The 16,065-nt window shown below is 62.3% G+C and overlaps 1 protein-coding gene across 1 annotated transcript in view; it reads left to right on the top strand.

Moving 5' to 3' along the window:
- MEGF8 (multiple EGF like domains 8) overlaps positions 1 to 16,065 on the top strand; it is a 73,583-nt gene that overhangs the window by 5,972 nt on the left and 51,546 nt on the right. Inside the window, 9 exon segments of the mRNA XM_075071403.1 lie at positions 6 to 144; positions 3,030 to 3,186; positions 3,242 to 3,437; positions 5,632 to 5,686; positions 7,181 to 7,432; positions 7,434 to 7,544; positions 7,984 to 8,273; positions 14,293 to 14,509; positions 14,972 to 15,219. Coding sequence (XP_074927504.1) covers positions 6 to 144; positions 3,030 to 3,186; positions 3,242 to 3,437; positions 5,632 to 5,686; positions 7,181 to 7,432; positions 7,434 to 7,544; positions 7,984 to 8,273; positions 14,293 to 14,509; positions 14,972 to 15,219 — 1,665 coding nt within the window.

Genomic DNA, 16,065 nt, shown 5'->3' on the forward strand with positions numbered 1-16,065 from the left:
CTGAGCGGGGCCCGCTGGGCCAGCGCTGGCGACTGCAAGGGGCAGCGCCAGGTGCTGCGGGGCGCCGAGGGCTTCGTCAGCGACGGGCCGGGCAACTACTCTGTGAACGGGAACTGCGAGTGGCTGATCGAAGGTGGGGGGCACGTGGGGGGCACCAGACGCACATGAGCCCCCAGCGATGCTACGGAGGCTGGCGCCAGCCCAGGCTGGACAAACGGGCCTCAAGCAGGACTTAGGGGGGACCTCCCCTCTGGGCTCAGGCTGGGGGCCCCATGCCCAGAGCTGGGCCCCGCACTCCCTGTGCCCCCCACGCCTGGATATGGGCCCCGTGCTCCCCACCGGCTGGTAACACGCTGGGGCAGGGCCGGAGCAGAGCCCCGAGGACCATTTGAGGGTTCAGAGCCCTGCCCCAGAGCCACAAGGAGCTCCCACCACTCAGTGGGACCAGAGAGGATCAGGGGGACTCGGCCCCAGGGTTGGGGGCTCTTTGCTCCAGCAGCGAAAGGTTGAATGTGCCCCGATCCAGGAGGGGGAGCGGGACCCGGTCAGAAGGGACATTGGGAGGGGAATGGCCCCCTGGACCATGGATCCTCGTCCCTGAGGCTGTTACGGTCCTGCCTGGCTGGCTGTGGGGCTCAGCCTGGGGGGTAATCGGGGCAGGTCTCTGATGGGTCAGACAAGATGGGGACAGTGGTGCCTTCGGGCCTTGAAATCAATGAGAACCTGGGCGGGGGGTCGGGGCACTGTGGTGCATGTGGGAACCGTGCTCCGCGTGGTGCGGGTCAGGGCCTGGGGGGCGCCATTTTTCATGCGGGGAGCTGTGCTCCCCTTGGGGTGGTGGGTCAGGCCCTGGGGGTACTGTGGTGGCTGCTAGGAGCCGTGCTCCCCATGGGGGTGGGGGATCAGGGCCCTGGGGTTGCTCTGGTGCATGCTGGGAGCCATGCTCCCCATGGGGGCGGGGGGTCAGGACCCTGAGGTTACTGTGGTGCGTGCTGGGAGCTGTGCTACCCATGGGAGTGGGGGGTCAGGACCCTGGGGTTACTGTGGTGCATGCTGGGAGCCGTGCTCCCCGTGGGGGGGATCAAGGCCCTAGGGGGTGCCATGGTGCATGCTGGGAGCCATGCTCCCCATTGGGGTGGGGGGTCAGGACCTGGGGTTGCTGTGGTGCATGCTGGGAGCTGTGCTCCCCATGGGGGGGTCAAGGCCCTGGAAGGCGCCATGTGCATGCTGGGAGCTGTGTTACCCATGGGGGTGGGGGGTCAGGACCCTGGGGTTACTGTGGTGCATGCTGGGGGCTGTGCTCCCTGTGGGGGGGTCAAGGCCCTGGAAGGCGCCATGGTGCATGCTGGGAGCTGTGCTACCCATGGGAGTGGGGAGTCAGGACCCTGGGATTACTGTGGTGCATGCTGGGAACCATGCTCCCCATGGGGGGGGGTCAGGACCCTGGGGTTACTGTGGTGCATGCTGGGAGCTGTGCTCCCTGTGGGGGGGGTCAAGGCCCTAGGGGGTGCCATGGTGCATGCTGGGAGCCATGCTCCCCATGGGGATGGGGGGTCAGGGCCCTGGGTTTGCTGTGGTGCATGCTGGGATAGAAAATAAAATGGAGAATATCTTATTCTTATATAAATCCATGATACGCCCACATCTTGAATGTTGCATACAGATGTGGTCTTCTCATCTCAAAAAAGATCTACTGGCATTAGAAAAGGTTCAGAGAAAGGGCAACTAAAGATTAGGAGTTTGGAGAAGTCCCATATAGGAGAGATAGAGATGGCAGACTCTTCGGCTTGGAAAAGAGAGACTAAGGGGATGATAGAGGTCTATAAAATCATGACAATGTAGAGAAAATGAATAAGGAAAAGTATTATTTGTTCCCATAATACAAGAACTAAGGTCACCAATGAAATTAAGGCAGCAAATCCAAGAAGTTCTTCACCCAGCGCACAGACAACCTGTGGAATCCCTGCCTGAGGAGGTGGAAGCTGGACTATAACAGGGTTCAGTAAAGAACTAGATAAGTTCATGGAGACAGTCCGTCAATGGCTGTTAGCCAGGATGGCAGGATCGGTCCTGGCCTCTGTTTGCTGGAAGCTGGGATGGGCGACAGGATGATCACTGGAATGGTCCCAGTTCTCTGTTCATCCCTCTGGCACCTGCAACTGCCCCTCGTCCGCAGAGAGGCACGCGGCTAGACGGACCTTTGCTCTGATCAGTCTGCCGCTGTTATGTTCTTATTGGTGCATGCTGGAGCCGTGGCTCCCCATAGCAGGGGGGGTCAGGCCTGAGGGGTACTGTGGTGCAATGCTGGAGCCGCTCCCTGTGGGGGAGGGGCTCAGGGCCTGGGGGGTACATCTGTGTGCATGCTGGGAGCCGTGCTCCCTGTGGAGGGGGGCTCAGGGCCTGGGGGGGTACTGTGTGCATGCTGGGAGCCTGCTCCTGTGGGGGTGGTTCAGGGCCTGGGGGGAACTGTGTGCATGCTGGAGCCGTGCCGCCCGTGGGGGGGGGCTCAGGGCCTGGGGGGTACTGGGGTGCATGCTGGGAGCCGTGCTCCCTGTGGGGGGGGCTCAGGGCCTGGGGGGGTACTGTGTGCATGCTGGAGCCGTGCTCCCTGTGGGGGGGGGCTCAGCACTGGGGGTACTGTGGGTGCATGCTGGGAGCCGTGCTCCCTGCGGGGGGGCTCAGGCCTGGGGGGGTACTGTGTGCATGCTGGGAGCCGGCTCCTGAGGGGGGCTCAGGCCTGGGGGGTACTGTGGTGCATGCTGGAAGCCGTTGCTCCCTATGGGGTCAGGTTGGGGTACTGCGTGCGCTGGAGCCGTGCCCCTGTGAAGCCTCCAGCGGGCCGCTACGTGAAGGCATGCCTGAGCCCGTCCCATGGGAGGGACCAGCCTGGGGTCAACTGCATCAGCTAGAACCGGTTCGTCTCTCGGGGCTGCTGGTGTGCATTGAGTGTCTGGGAGGGAGCCTGCACTCTCGAGCCACCGGATCCGACCTCCGCTCCGGACTCGCTTGCTTAACCACTGCCGGGCCAGCTAGCGGCAGCACCCTGCCCCCTCCCGGAGAGCCACCTCGGCAAGGTGACCCCCCGGCGTGTGCTGCGGCGGGAGGAGAGTCCCGGGGTCAGTGGGGAGGGTATTGGAGACCGGGGCTTGGGAGATTTGGAGAATGGGGGGTATGGGGCTGTAGAGGGTAGGTGAGGGTTGGGGGGCCCATGTGTTTCATCCGTATTCCCCCCCACCGCCAGATGCTGCTCACCTGTCAGCGCCAACTTACAACCTGCTGGTCTTCAACGCCAGCTACCGGTCCTCCTCTGCCCCCGTGGACTTGTCTCCACGGCGCCGTGCGGCCCCACGCCCAGATGCCGGTGTCAAACCAGCTGGGCTGGTGACTGCGCACTTGATGCCCCACTCGACAGCTACTGCCTGGGCCACGTGGCCTGCGTACCAGTAGCCCTCAGCCCCCTGCCCCCCTCCGGCCCTTCCTAGACTCCACATGCCCCCAAAGCCAAATGACCCCCCGCACCCACTTGGCGACAGCTATGCCTGGGCCATGGCCCTGCGACCATTGAGGCCCCCTGCCCACCCAGCCATCCTGAGCCCCATTGCCCCCCCGAGCCCCACACTAGCGACAGCTACTGCCGCTGGCCACGGGCCTGCACCAGGTGAGCTCCTCAGCCCCCCTAGCTCCCCCTCGCACCCTCCTGGTAAGCTCCACTGCCCCAAAGCCAACTGACCCACCCCCCTGACCCCACGTGCGACACTACTGCCCTGGGCCATGGGCCTGCGACCAGTTGAGACCCGCCTGCCCCACCCCAGCAACCTGAGCCCATTGCCCCCCCAGAGCCCCATGCAACAGCTACTTCCATGGCCATGGAGCTGCTACCAGTGAGCCCCCTTACCCCCTGAGCCCCACTTCTTCGCACACTACTGCCATGGGCCATGTGGCTTAGACAGGTGAGACCCCCTGCCCCCTGCCCCCCACTTCCTATCAGCCACCAGGTGAGACCCCATAGCCCCACTGCGAACCCTTTGAACCCATTCCTTTTGCCCCACTCCTCAGGTGAGTGGACACTCCCCCACATGCTCCTCTTCCCACGTCGATACGGGATGGCCAGACCCAGGCTGGGGTCTGCGTAGCCCGGGAACCCTGTCCATCTGTCGCTCTCTGTCCCCTCGCAGGAGTCTGATCCGGTGCCAGTGCACCACTGCTTTGTGGGCGAGGCATTGATCTGGCGCTGAGCGAGAACCAGGGCTGGCGACCTGGTACACCCTTGAGTCTCGGGATCTCCCACTTCGTGCCCGCACTGCTGCGCCGGGCGCTCTGTCCTGCCCACTTTGCACTGCTGTGTATACTTCTTTTTCGCGTGTACTCGATGGGTAATTCTTCTTCCTCTTGTCCTGTGTCTGAGAGACGTCTGATGCTCTACGGGCGCTCTGACTCTTATACTTTGTTCTTAGTAAGAGAAAAATAATAGAATGTTAGAGATTCCCGTTAAAGATTAAATGCCTGCAGTCACCACGTCTAGATGATAATGCACTAGATTACTCCATAGGAGAATATTAGAGGTGTGAGGGAGGTCTTGATGTTAGTGGGAGCCCTCTAGGACGTTTGTAGGGACCTGGTCCCAGTTGATGGAAGTGACTTCTTATGGAGTTAGAAAGGCGCAGGAGTTGGGCGATGATTGGGGACTGAAAAGGGCATATATAGTGCTACTATCTCAAGGAATGGATTTATGGGAGTTAGAGCGCAGGATTGGATCGCTAGAGGGCAGCCTAAGTAAGTTTGTGGAGAGACTTTAGGCTTCCCTGGCCTTGGGTGGGAGACGGGTATGGAGCAGAATGGGGGAGCTAGGGTGCCGAAGAGAGTTTTGGGAGTTAAGGGAGGAGTGGAATGTGCTAGGTGGGAATACGGAAAGGGCCTATGTAGAATTTGGGGGCGTTCCCCCCTGGGATCATGGCTTGGTGCTCTCACCCTGAGGGTCTGGGGCCGGCGTTGAGTAACATTGTGTTCAGGGCTAAGGAGACGAGCCTCAAGATTCGTCTACAACTTCATTGCCTCCAAGCCGAATGTAAGGCCGAGGCGCGTGGAGGGAGGGTAAGCTGATGGAGCCCTCCACGGTGTGGAAAGTAGCGGGGTGAGGGTCCTAGCGCGTGATGCGGCTCCCTGTGCCCTTTAGCCTACGGCGTTTAGGGTATCTGTCTCCCCCGCGTGTGCCCCTGGCGTCCCAGTAACGTCCCTGCGCCCGAGGAGGTACGTCTATCAAACCTCATGCTCCGCCTGTGCGGCCGTCTCCTGGGTAGTATCCCCCGTGGCCCCCGAGGCTCCCGAGGTAGCTGCGTCCGCGTGAGGCGGTCTCCGCCGCTGGCGCCTGGCCCCGGTGTGGGCCGGCTTCCTCTCCGGTTGTAGTGTCCCCCGTGTGTGGCCGCGTGCTCCGGGTAGCGTCGCGCTGCCCGTCGGTAGGGTTTCCCTCATGCCTCCCCTGTGCCCTTTCCTCCCTATGTGTCCGCGGCCGGTGGGCCCCTCCTCCCAGAGTTACGTCGCGAAGCTGCCCGCGTACGGCGGATCGTCACGCCCGAGTGCCGGCTCCCTGTGCCCTTCCTCCCTGGTATGTCCCCCCTGTGCCCCTGCTCCCAGGTACGTCCCTCCCCGGTACGTCTCCCCCATGCCCTCCCCGTGCCCCTCCTTCCAGGTACGTCCCCCCTGTGCCCCTTGTCACAGAGCGTGGGGGAGTCAGGGCCCTGCACCCTTGGCTTCCTGCGACACACCAGGACTCTCAGCCGACAGGAACACAGGCCAGGATGGGTCTTGCAGGCACAGACAACAGGATTCTCCCCAGTTGGGTCCATCTTGGGGTCCCAGGGGCACCACAGCCCCCTTGGGGGGTCAGAGCCCTGTCTGGGCTCCCTCCGTTCCCTAGCCAGCTCCTGAAACCCCCTCTCCCCCCAGCGTCTCCTCCCCCCCTTTGTCCTGCTCCCCGGGCAGAGGTGTCCCCTGGCCTCTCCCCCCACCCTGGGTTCTCACTTACCTGCTCAGGTCCCCTCCCCCCGGCCAGTCTCCCCTCCCCCAATGCAGCTCATCCTTCCAGGCCAACCCCCTCCACTCAGCATTCAGAGCCCCCAGTTCGTCACACCCCTCTTCCCTGGTACATCCCCTCCATGGCCCCCCTGTGCCCCGTTCCTCCTCCCCTCCACTGGGTCCAGCTGAGTGGCTCCCCAGCACCTTCCCCCACACCGTGTGCCCGGCCTCGAATGTAGATGTCCGTCCAGTGATGGTGCCAAAGGGGACGTCCCGCCTTGTTTGTCTCCCCCAAGGCTCAGTGACCCCGGTCCCTGAGGCCGGGTGAGCTCAGGCTGCCGCTCCCTTCCCGGCCCCAGTTCCTGGCAGCCTGGTGGGAGCGTAATGTCCGCGTGTCTCTAGCTCCTCCAGCAGCAGTAATGCCGGCACCCGAGAGCCGCTCGCTTTCCAGGACCGTCACGCTGGGCCGGCGCCGCGGGTTTCTGTGCTTGGCCCTCGCAGGGGCCCGGGACCCTCTGCAGGGGTCCGAGAAAGGGCAGAGCCAGCCCGGGCATCTCTCCCTGGCTGGCTGGCTCCGTGGCTGTTCCCTGCCGGCCTGGCTGGGTCCTTTCTCCAGGGCAGACCCCCCCCCGCCCCCCCGCCTGCTTAGACAGACGCTAGTCACGGCCTCCCAGCTCCACCAGCTTCACATTCCCGTGTTTTCTCAGCTGCCTCCCTGGGATGCTGGTGGCAGGTTTCAAACCACGTCCTAGGCAGGGGCGGCTCCAGGCACCAGCACAGCAAGCGCATGCCTGGGGCAGCAAGCTGTGGGGGGCAGCCTGCCGGTTGCTGTGAGGGCGGCAGGCAGCTGGCTTTCGGCAGCATGCCTGCGGGAGGTCTGCTGGTCCCACGACTTCGGTGGCGGTGCAGCACCGGCAGACCACCCGCAGAAACGCCACCGAATCCGCATGACCAGCGGACCCGTGCCACCGAAAGCCGCCTGCCTGCCGTGCTTGGGGCAGCAAAAACCATAGAGCCGTCCCTAGTTCTACGTCCCGAGCTCCAGCTCCTGGCCCAGCGTGGGGTGTAGCGAGTACGTCGGGCCGGGCTGGCGCAGGGCCATCAGCCGCCGCAGACTGTGTCATCCTTCACCCCCGCGGTGGTGTGTCCGCTCCCCCAGCGCTAACCCCCTCTCTCCCCGCAGGCGGCCCGTCACTCCCACGTGGCCGTGGCCTGGCAGGGCTGCCTGGTACTGTGTGGCGGGGAGCTGGCCAACGGCTTCCTGGCTAGCGACGTCTGGATGTACCGACCCCATGAGGGGCGCTGGCTGGAGCTGGCCCCCCCCAATGCCACAGGCTCCCTGCCCCCCGGCCTGGCCAGCCACGCCGCGGCCGTGGTCGACACATGGCTGTACGTCTTCGGAGGTGAGACGTGGGCTGGGAGCCAGGCAGGACAACGTGCTGCTGGTGGCTGGGGGATTCAGCGGGGCCCCCTGCGGGGACCTCGTGGCCTACAAGGTGCCTACCTTCGTCTTCCAGGTGCCTGCCCAGAATGTAAGTGACCCCTGGGGCCCTGCCACCCCCCCAGTGCCCTCTCTGTCCTGAGCCTTCGCCACAGGGACCCTCCCCTCCTGCTGCCCCCCAGGACTCCCGGCTTCCCCTCCGCGCCCTGGGAGCTCATGGGAACAGATCAGGGACACCCCCTCCCTTTTCCTGCCTGTGGAGGGGATCTGGCTGGGGGGACAAGGAGGCTCTGGCTTGCAGAGGAGCTGCCTGGGGGGCCATTAACTCCCCCTCGCTGCCCCCCGGGGTTATTGCTGCTCTATGTGGGGAGACGGCCAGGGGCTCTCTGGTGTAGAGTCGGGGGGCAGGGGTGGTCTCTGGCTGGTGGGGGAGGAGGGGTCAGGGGTTTGTGGCTGGGGAGGGGGGTCCCTGGCTGTGGGTTGGGGGGCCTGTCGGGGCAGCCCCTCCCTCACTGCCCTGCCCCCCCCAGTACCACCTGGATTACTGCTCCATGTACTCGGAGAGCAGCACCTGCGGGAAGGACCCCGAGTGCTCCTGGTGCCAGGATGCCTGCCAGAGCCCCGCGCCCCACAGCAACGTGAGTGACCCCCGGCTCCTCTGCTCCGCAGGGCCCTTCTTGGGGCTCTGCTCGCCCCCTGGGACCACCCTCCTGACCCCCCCAGCAGCCTGGCTCTGCTGTGGCCCCCTCAGGGTGTCCCTGGGGCCCCCACCCCCAGGGGGAGCAACACTCCCGATCTCTGGCTGCAGGACCCAGCCCAGGCAGGTCTTAGGGCCCTCGGCCCGGCCCCATGGGCTCCCAGCCCAGCCCCCTCTTTCCAGTCGAGCCCCCTAAATTCCCTCCCGCATCTGTCTATCTCCTAGAGCTGAAAGGGACCCGACAGCCCCAGATCCCTGAGAGACCCCACACAGGGACTGAACTCACAGCCCTGGGTTTAGGAGGCCAGTGCTCAAACCTCTGAGCGATCCCTCCCCCCGCCCTTTGTTTTGGGTCCCGGGTGAACAGGCCGTTGTGTGCCCCTGCTGGTCAGGTCCTGGGCCCCTCTCTCCTCAGCTCATTGCTCCCCACCCGCCTGCCCTCCTCGTCACCAGTCACTGGGTCCCCTATCTCCAGACCAGTGTCCGGGGTCCCAGCTGCTGGGCAGGGTCACACATGGCCCCCTGCAATAACAACCCCCCTCCCACCCGCTCGTTCCATATGCAACACCCAGGGAAACCGAGGCGCACACAGAATTCATGCAAAATGCTAAGAAAATCCCCCACTTCATCACACCCTCAGGGGTGAGGTACAGACACTGGGGTTCTCTCCCCGGCTCTGGGAGGGGAGTGGGGGCTGGTGGTTAGAGCAGGGGGGGAGTGGGAGCCAGGACTCCTGGGTTCTTTCTCCAGCTCTGGGAGGGGAGTAGGGGCTGGTGGTTAGAGCAGAGGGGCTAGGAGCCAGAACTCCTGGGTTCTTTCCCCGGCTCCGGGAGGGGAGTGGGGGCTGGGAGCCAGGACTCCTGGGTTCTCTCCCCAGCTCCGGGAGGGGAGTGGGGGCTGGTGGTTAGAGCAGGGGGGCTGGGAGCCAGGACTCCTGGGTTCTCTCCCTGGCTCTGAGAGGGGAGTGGGGGCTGGTGGTTAGAGCGGGGGGGAGGGAGGTGAGGTTGGGAACCAGGACTCCTGGGTTCTATCTCTGGCCCCAGGAGGGGAGTAGTGTCTAGTGATTAGAGCAGGGGGGGCTGGGAGCCAGGACTCCTGGGTTCTCTCCCCGGCTCTGGGAGGGGAGTGGGGGCTGGTGGGTCAGATGGATGCAGAGCGCGCGCTCGCGGCTACTCCGCGCAACGCTCGCGTATACGCGGCTCTCGTGCTGGGGTGGTGCGTGGGGCACTGCAGTGTTCCCCCTTTTGACATCTCTCTCTGTCTCTCTCGCTCTCTCGTGCCCCACACCGGCTGCCTGGGCCTGGCCCGGCTCCTGGTGGACTGCGAGTCCTGCCTGGCGATCTGGGGTGCCGGCTCCCCCCTTGCCCCATGCACCGGGGCCTTATTGTGTGCTGCTGGTGGTGCAAGTCTCAGTGCTCAGCCTGAGCTAGCAGCAGTAGACCTGCATGCCTGTCGCTGGTGAGCGCTCCCCCGTCGAAGACACACACAGATCTCATGTTCCTGTCCCTCTGCCCCCTCTCCACCACCAACTTCTCTCCCCGGCCCCTTCCCCCTGTCTCCCTCCCCCCTCCGCTCCGGCCCCCTCCCCACCTGCCTCCTCATCCCCGGCTCTCCCCACCACCTCTCTTCCTCTTGCCCCCGCCGCCTCCCAACCGCCAACTCTCCCCCTGCCCCTGCCCCCACCTTTCCTCTACCCCCCACAACTCGCGGGCTCCAGCTCTCTCTCCTCACTCTCGCTCTCCCATATCCGCTTCATCACTCTGTCGTGGCTCCTCAGGGCCTGCCCTTTCCCTCCCACTTGCCTCTCCTTTCCCTGCTTCCTGGCCTCCTCTCCACCCGCCTCCTCTCCCCCGGGCCCCCTCCCCACCCGCCTGTCCTTCCCCTGTCCGGCCCCTCCCCACCCCGCCACCTCTCCCCTGGGCCCCTGTCACTGCCACTTCTCCCCCCACCCGGCTCCGGCCCCTCCCCACCCGACCTCCTCTCCCCCAGCCCCTCCCACCACCCGCCTCTCCTTCCTGGCCCTGGCCGGCCCTCCCCCCCGCCTCCTCTCCTCCCCCCGGCTCCGACCCCCCCACCCGCCTCTCCTTCCCTGGCCCCCGCCCCTCCCCACCCACACTCTTCTCCCCGGCCCCGTCCCCCCGCCTCCTCTCCCCCCCCCCCCGGCTCCGGCCCCTCCCCTCCGGCCTCTCTCCCCCCTGTCCCACTCCCCACCCACCTTCTCTTCCCATGGCCCTGGCCGTTCCCTCCCACCCGCCTTCCTCTCCCCCTCGGCCCCTCCCAGTCGCCTCTCCTTCGCTGGCAACCCAACGCTGTTTCTGCCCTCTGCCGCCTCCTTCCCCTAATCGCTCCCTCCATCCTCTGCTTCAGCTCTATCTACTTCTCATGCCGCTATGCCAGCAGACATCCGACTGCCTCTCCCTAGCACCTCGCGCTCGTAATCTCTTTATCTTGGTGCCACTCTCCTCATCTCATCCTGCCTGGCACTGCCTATGCTCTTTCCAATCGCATCAAGCACTCGCGTCTGCGGTGTGTCTGAATATCTGAAAGAGCAGAGAAGTCACGGTGGGTGAACACATTATACTTACATTTGTGAAAGAGGGAATTGGGTATACTGGGGTTATGAGCGCAAATGTGATTTTTACTGGAAAACTTAAAGCTCTACTGTTGCAGGCGTCTGTGTGAGCCTCCTTGCTCCCCTTGAGTCGTGATATACACTGTAGTTCAGTATATTGTATGGTATGGATAAAGCTCACTAGCTCAGTGCTCCTGTCTAATTTCAATCCTCGCTGTAAAATATTTGTCTACTACAGCGTATGGTGCTCTTCTCCTATCGAGTTTCATGCTCCCTCGCCCCTCGCTGCCGTGCCGCACTCTCTCTCTCGACGCATCCTCCTAGCATGTGAATATGTGTCTCTGGTCGACGCCACAGGTCCTACTGCAACTTCCTGGCACCCACTTGTGCTCATGTGTCAGTCAGAATGAGCTCTCTACCAGCTCATTACAACAGACTGGTTTATCCACTCTCTCGTATCAATCTAAGATAACGACTCGTAGAGTTTCAGACAGTGTTTCTCTTAGCAAGACTTAGGCATCTTGTACTTTTTGATACTATGTCTGAATTCCCAGACCCCTCGGCCGCGTGCTCATATGTCGTAACCTTACATAGTCCATTCTGGGTTACATTGTTGGTCACTCTCTCTCTCTCCTTTTATGTGCCCCTCAGGCACCACTCCATAGGTCTGGTCGACTTCCACTACTCAAGATATCTCCCTCCCAGCATCGCCATCTAGTAGTGAGACTACCCACTCGCCGCGCATACCTCGTTCATAGCTACTAGTCTCACATTTGTCTATTCTCTTCTGCAAGCGCAGGATGACTAAGGCCTGCTGGGCTACACTAGCAGGGGAGGGGGGATTTCAAACTAAGATACGCCAACTTCAGCTACGCAAAATAAGCAATAGATGAAGTCATAAGTATCTTAGTTGACTTACCTCGCTGTCCTCACGCGGGCTCCGTGGTTTGAGCTTGATCCTTGTCTCCAACACCTCAGCTGGCACTCCTTTTGAAGTGAGGAGACGGTCCCGCGCTGATCACTCGTCTGCTCATTCCGCACAGACCGTATGGTGCCAGCATATGTGGTGGGCTAAAGTCGCGCCCTGCTCTGAGCAATCACAGGCTCGTCCCTAATTTGACGTGGGCCACCGAACTCATCCTATCGGGAGTTCCACGTATGACGACCTGCCTAGGAGACTGAGCGCAATCCAAACACAGGTGATTCTCGCAGCCAACATTAAGAACAGTCCCAGTTTTGTCACAGCCGCTTCAGGAGGGGCTGTTGCGTTTGTGTGACTATTGTAGAAGGCAGATCTCAAGCGCGCGCTGCCAATATATGTCCCTGGGAGATGGCGGCAGGCAGCGTTGGTATCTGAGATATGCTCATGGGGAACCTAAGTCGGAAACTTGAGCGATCGCGGGAGTGGGTAGTATCATAACAGATGCTCGGCTCTCGCATCACCGGTCAGAGGCGGGCTACGCGCGTCTATCCCCCGTGACGGTAGGTGGCGCAGGGCATCTGAAGGTACTTTTCAGGAGTACAGATATGTAGCGCTCGTTATGTAGATGGATGGAGAGCTCATCCTCTCCCCCGGACCCATATACTCATTTGCATGTTTGCTATGGCAACTCAAGAAGACTCAAACAATTAGTTGATTTCAGAGGAGACATGAGGCTGAAGGACTTCCCCCTGTGTTAGCTGCCTGGCTCAGAGGTGATTGCAACACATTACATCCAGGCCTTACTTACAGTGTCTTTCAACCACTACATCCCATAAGAGATTACTTAGTCTAGTTGGTTTTATTAGTTAATAGGATCCGGGCAGATCTCTAAAGCGCTCACGCTGACCGCAATGTCCGCTGATCTAGCGCGTCAACTGCGCCCTCTTGTGGTATCCTCCACACACCCTCACTGGAATAATGCTCCGTCACACCTTCAGGATTTCGGCCAGGATGCCCGGCTGCACCTTGTGCGATCGAATCTTCCACGCCAGCGCTCCGTCCTCTTCAGAAGTCTCGCGCCAGTATTTTCCTCTGTACTACATTCCTCTTCCCTTGTCCTCTGCTTTGGTTCCTGGCATGGCAGCTCACGAGGAGCGGCCACGCGGACAAGAAGTTTGTCGGAGGGGCGGAGGGAGTGTGGATGGAGATGGATGGTGCGCTGCTTCCAATGCTGTCAGGTAGTGTTTTTTCTGGCACTCGCAAATCTATATTCTTTTCTTCCAACGGTTCCCTGTGTCAGGGGGACAGCCGTATACCGTGTTTCCCAACAGCAGAGGGCAGAGTTGATTTCGTGATTTTTAACCAGGGAGACCGAGGTCCCTGAGGGGGCAGTATGAATTTCAGTCGGATTCTATATTCATGTCGGCGCTGTCTCATCTCTAAGGGGGAGAGAATTTTGTGCACTGGGTCTCCATGGTGGGGCAGGGGGGCCACTGGCCAGGCGGGAACAGTGTCGGTGCACTGGGGTTCCTCATAGCAGGGTTGAGGGCCACTTGTTGGGGAAGCTTCGCAGCACCGACTGTCAACAGAGTCACTGGGCGATGCTCTGCGAACTGGTCCTGTCGTCCCACCAAGACCAGCATGTACTTGGGGAACGTCCTACCTCATTCGCCTTGATAGTAGACTTTCTGTCTGCAGAGCAATGAAGCTCCCACGGCTTCACCTCCTGTGTCTCTCCTTGGAGCAGATGTGTCAGCAAATCCTCACTCCCCTTCCGTGTCCACTTCCCACAGCGAGCGCCCACACCCCAGGGGTTCTGGTGGCTGGGCGGCCACAGAGTCCTGAACACACCCCACTTTGGCAGTCAGACTGTTGATGTCACCCAAGGTTCCTACCTTAACATCTAGATAGGGTTTATTCGATGACAGAGCAAAACAGGGACGTCTAAACATGGTTAGCTGTATGATCTACAGCGAACCGGATTAACCTCCTCTGTCCAGGCCGGGGGCTCCATTTGTATGTTGTGATCAGGTCTTGTGAGCCAGAATTCTCCCACGTTCTTGTCATCTTCATCTCACTCTTCCCACAGCAAGCTCACAGAAGACCACAAACCCACGTCGACCCCTCCTCTCTGCTCAGCCGTCCTCGTTTCCCGGCAGGACGGTTCCATCGACTGCTCTCCCTTCTTGTCTTTCCTACACCTTCTATTTTGGCCACCCTTTTGCCAAGGGCCGGGGGACCAGCAGTTTGCAGTTAGCCAGGATGAGACAGAGTGCAGCATTACTTAGGGTGGTCACTGGCCCCTTTGCTCCTGCTTGTTCAAGCCATCAGACAACCCCCTTATCCCACCACTAAATACTTAAGAACTGCCTTAGGGACCACTGATCGGTCTTAGGCAACAACACAAGATATCATCAGCAAACATTAGAAAAAGTCCCAGTTCGGTCGCACCGAGTGTGGTGGGCGAGCTTGGCAGCACAGGGGTGACCCCCATCTGCGTTTAATCAGGTAGAGGGACGTGGGGAGCACTGCCAAAGGGAGAGGCGTACATGGCAATTGCACGAGTTGCGTGGAGAGTCCGGTTTTTGCAGCTAGGGCGCTGCCAACCGCGGAGTGCGGGCGCGACGGTCTGGTGTGCGGACTTGCAGCAGACTGACCCCGATGCCCCCCCAGGTGTCCATCGTCCGCAGCACGACCATCACGCTGAGCCCCAGCTCGGAGATGGACGTCTCCCTGGTCTACAAGGGCTTCATCTACCCGCTGCTGGCCGGACCCCCCCCTGCCCCCCATGTCTCCATCTGGGCCCGTGTGCAGCGCCTCCACGTGATCGCCAAGCTGGGCCGCGCCCCCAACGCCCCCGAGCTGGTAAGGGGGGAGCCGAGCCCGTCAGGGCTGCTCCAGTGTGGGGCCGGGGGGTCTGTGCTGCAGGGAGCGGGCTGGGGGTGCTGTAGGGCAGGGGGTCAGCAGAGGGCTTGGCTCCCCCCGACCCCTGGCCTGTGGCAGGACGAGGTGGGGCGCTGTAGGGCAGGGGGTCAGCAGGGGGCTTGGCTCCCCCTGGCCCAAGGCAGGAGGTGGGACTCTGCGGGGCGGGGAGAGAAAGTGGGGGGCACTGTGGGGCTAGGGGGTCAGCGAGGGGCTCTGGCTTCCCCTGGCCCAAGGCAGGAGGAGGTGGGACGGGGGGGTCAGTGGAGGCTCTGGCTCCCCCTGACCCCTGGCACAAGGCAGGAGGAAGTGGGACTCTGTGGGGCTGGGAGAGGAAGTGGGGGGCACTGTGGGGCAGGGGGTCAGCAGGGGCTGTGGCTCCCCCTGACCCCCAGCCCGTGGCAGGAGGAGGTGGGGCGCTGGGCCGTGCAGCAGGAGAAGGAGACGCACCCCCTGCAGCGCCCGGGCTCCCAGCGGCTCTTCGGCAGCCCCGAGCGGGGCAACAAATACCTGGTGCAGGTCGAGGGGCATCTCAACAGCTCGGGGACCGGGCAGAGCAGCGAGCTCACCCTCGTCTGGGACCGCACCGGGGTGCCGGGTGGCAGCGTGAGTGACCCCCTGGGTGCCCCCCACCCTGTACCCCCTGCCCCTGTGTAACCCCCCGGGACACCCCTGTGTGCCCCCCACCAAGTACCCCCCTGTGTGCATGATTGGGGCTGCCCTGGGGGGCTGGGGGTGATTGAGGGTGTGTGCTAGGTGTGATTGGGCCTGCCCTGGGGGGCTGGGGGTGATTGAGGGTGTGCTAGGTGTGATTGGGGGTGCCCTGGGGGGCTGGGCGTGATTGGGGGTGCCCTGGGGGGCTGGCTGCTGGGGTGATTGGGGGTGCCCTGGGGTCTGGCTGCCAGGATTACCTGGGGGGCTGGGTGTGATTGGGGTGCCCTGGGGGGCTGGCTGCTGGGGTGTCCTGAGGATGATTGAGGGTGCCCTGGGGGACTGGGCGTGATTGGGGGTGCCCTGGGGGCTGGGTGTGACTGGGATGCCCTGAGGGTGGGGTGCCCTGGGGGGCTGGAGGGGATACACTAGAGAGAGCAGCCCAGCTCTCCCGAAATTAGGGGAAATTCCCCAGACCACAATAGAGAGCCCTCCTCAGTACCTCCTCCCAGGCTAGAGCAGCGAACTACTATACTACGCCCAATCAAACCAAACTAACCCATGGAAACAACTAATATGTACAGCAGCCCCGCGTAAGTAAACAGCCAGAACTGGCTGAAGTTGCATGCAAATGGCAAGTAGGCAAGGGGAAGTTCCAGCTATTGTCATAGCGGTAAGAAGGGAACTGGAGGGGGGCCCCAGGGAAACCTCGCCTGCGCAAGTCGGCTGAGCTTCCCAGCACCTACATTGCGAGCAATCATCGACCCCCAGACCCCTCCCACAGGGGGTAAGGCCCACCCGCAGCCACCCCCACGGAAAAGCCCCGACCCACCAATCGTCCCCAGCCA

This window comes from Chelonoidis abingdonii, chromosome 11, assembly GCF_003597395.2.
Source record: "Chelonoidis abingdonii isolate Lonesome George chromosome 11, CheloAbing_2.0, whole genome shotgun sequence".
NCBI lineage: Eukaryota > Metazoa > Chordata > Testudines > Testudinidae > Chelonoidis > Chelonoidis abingdonii.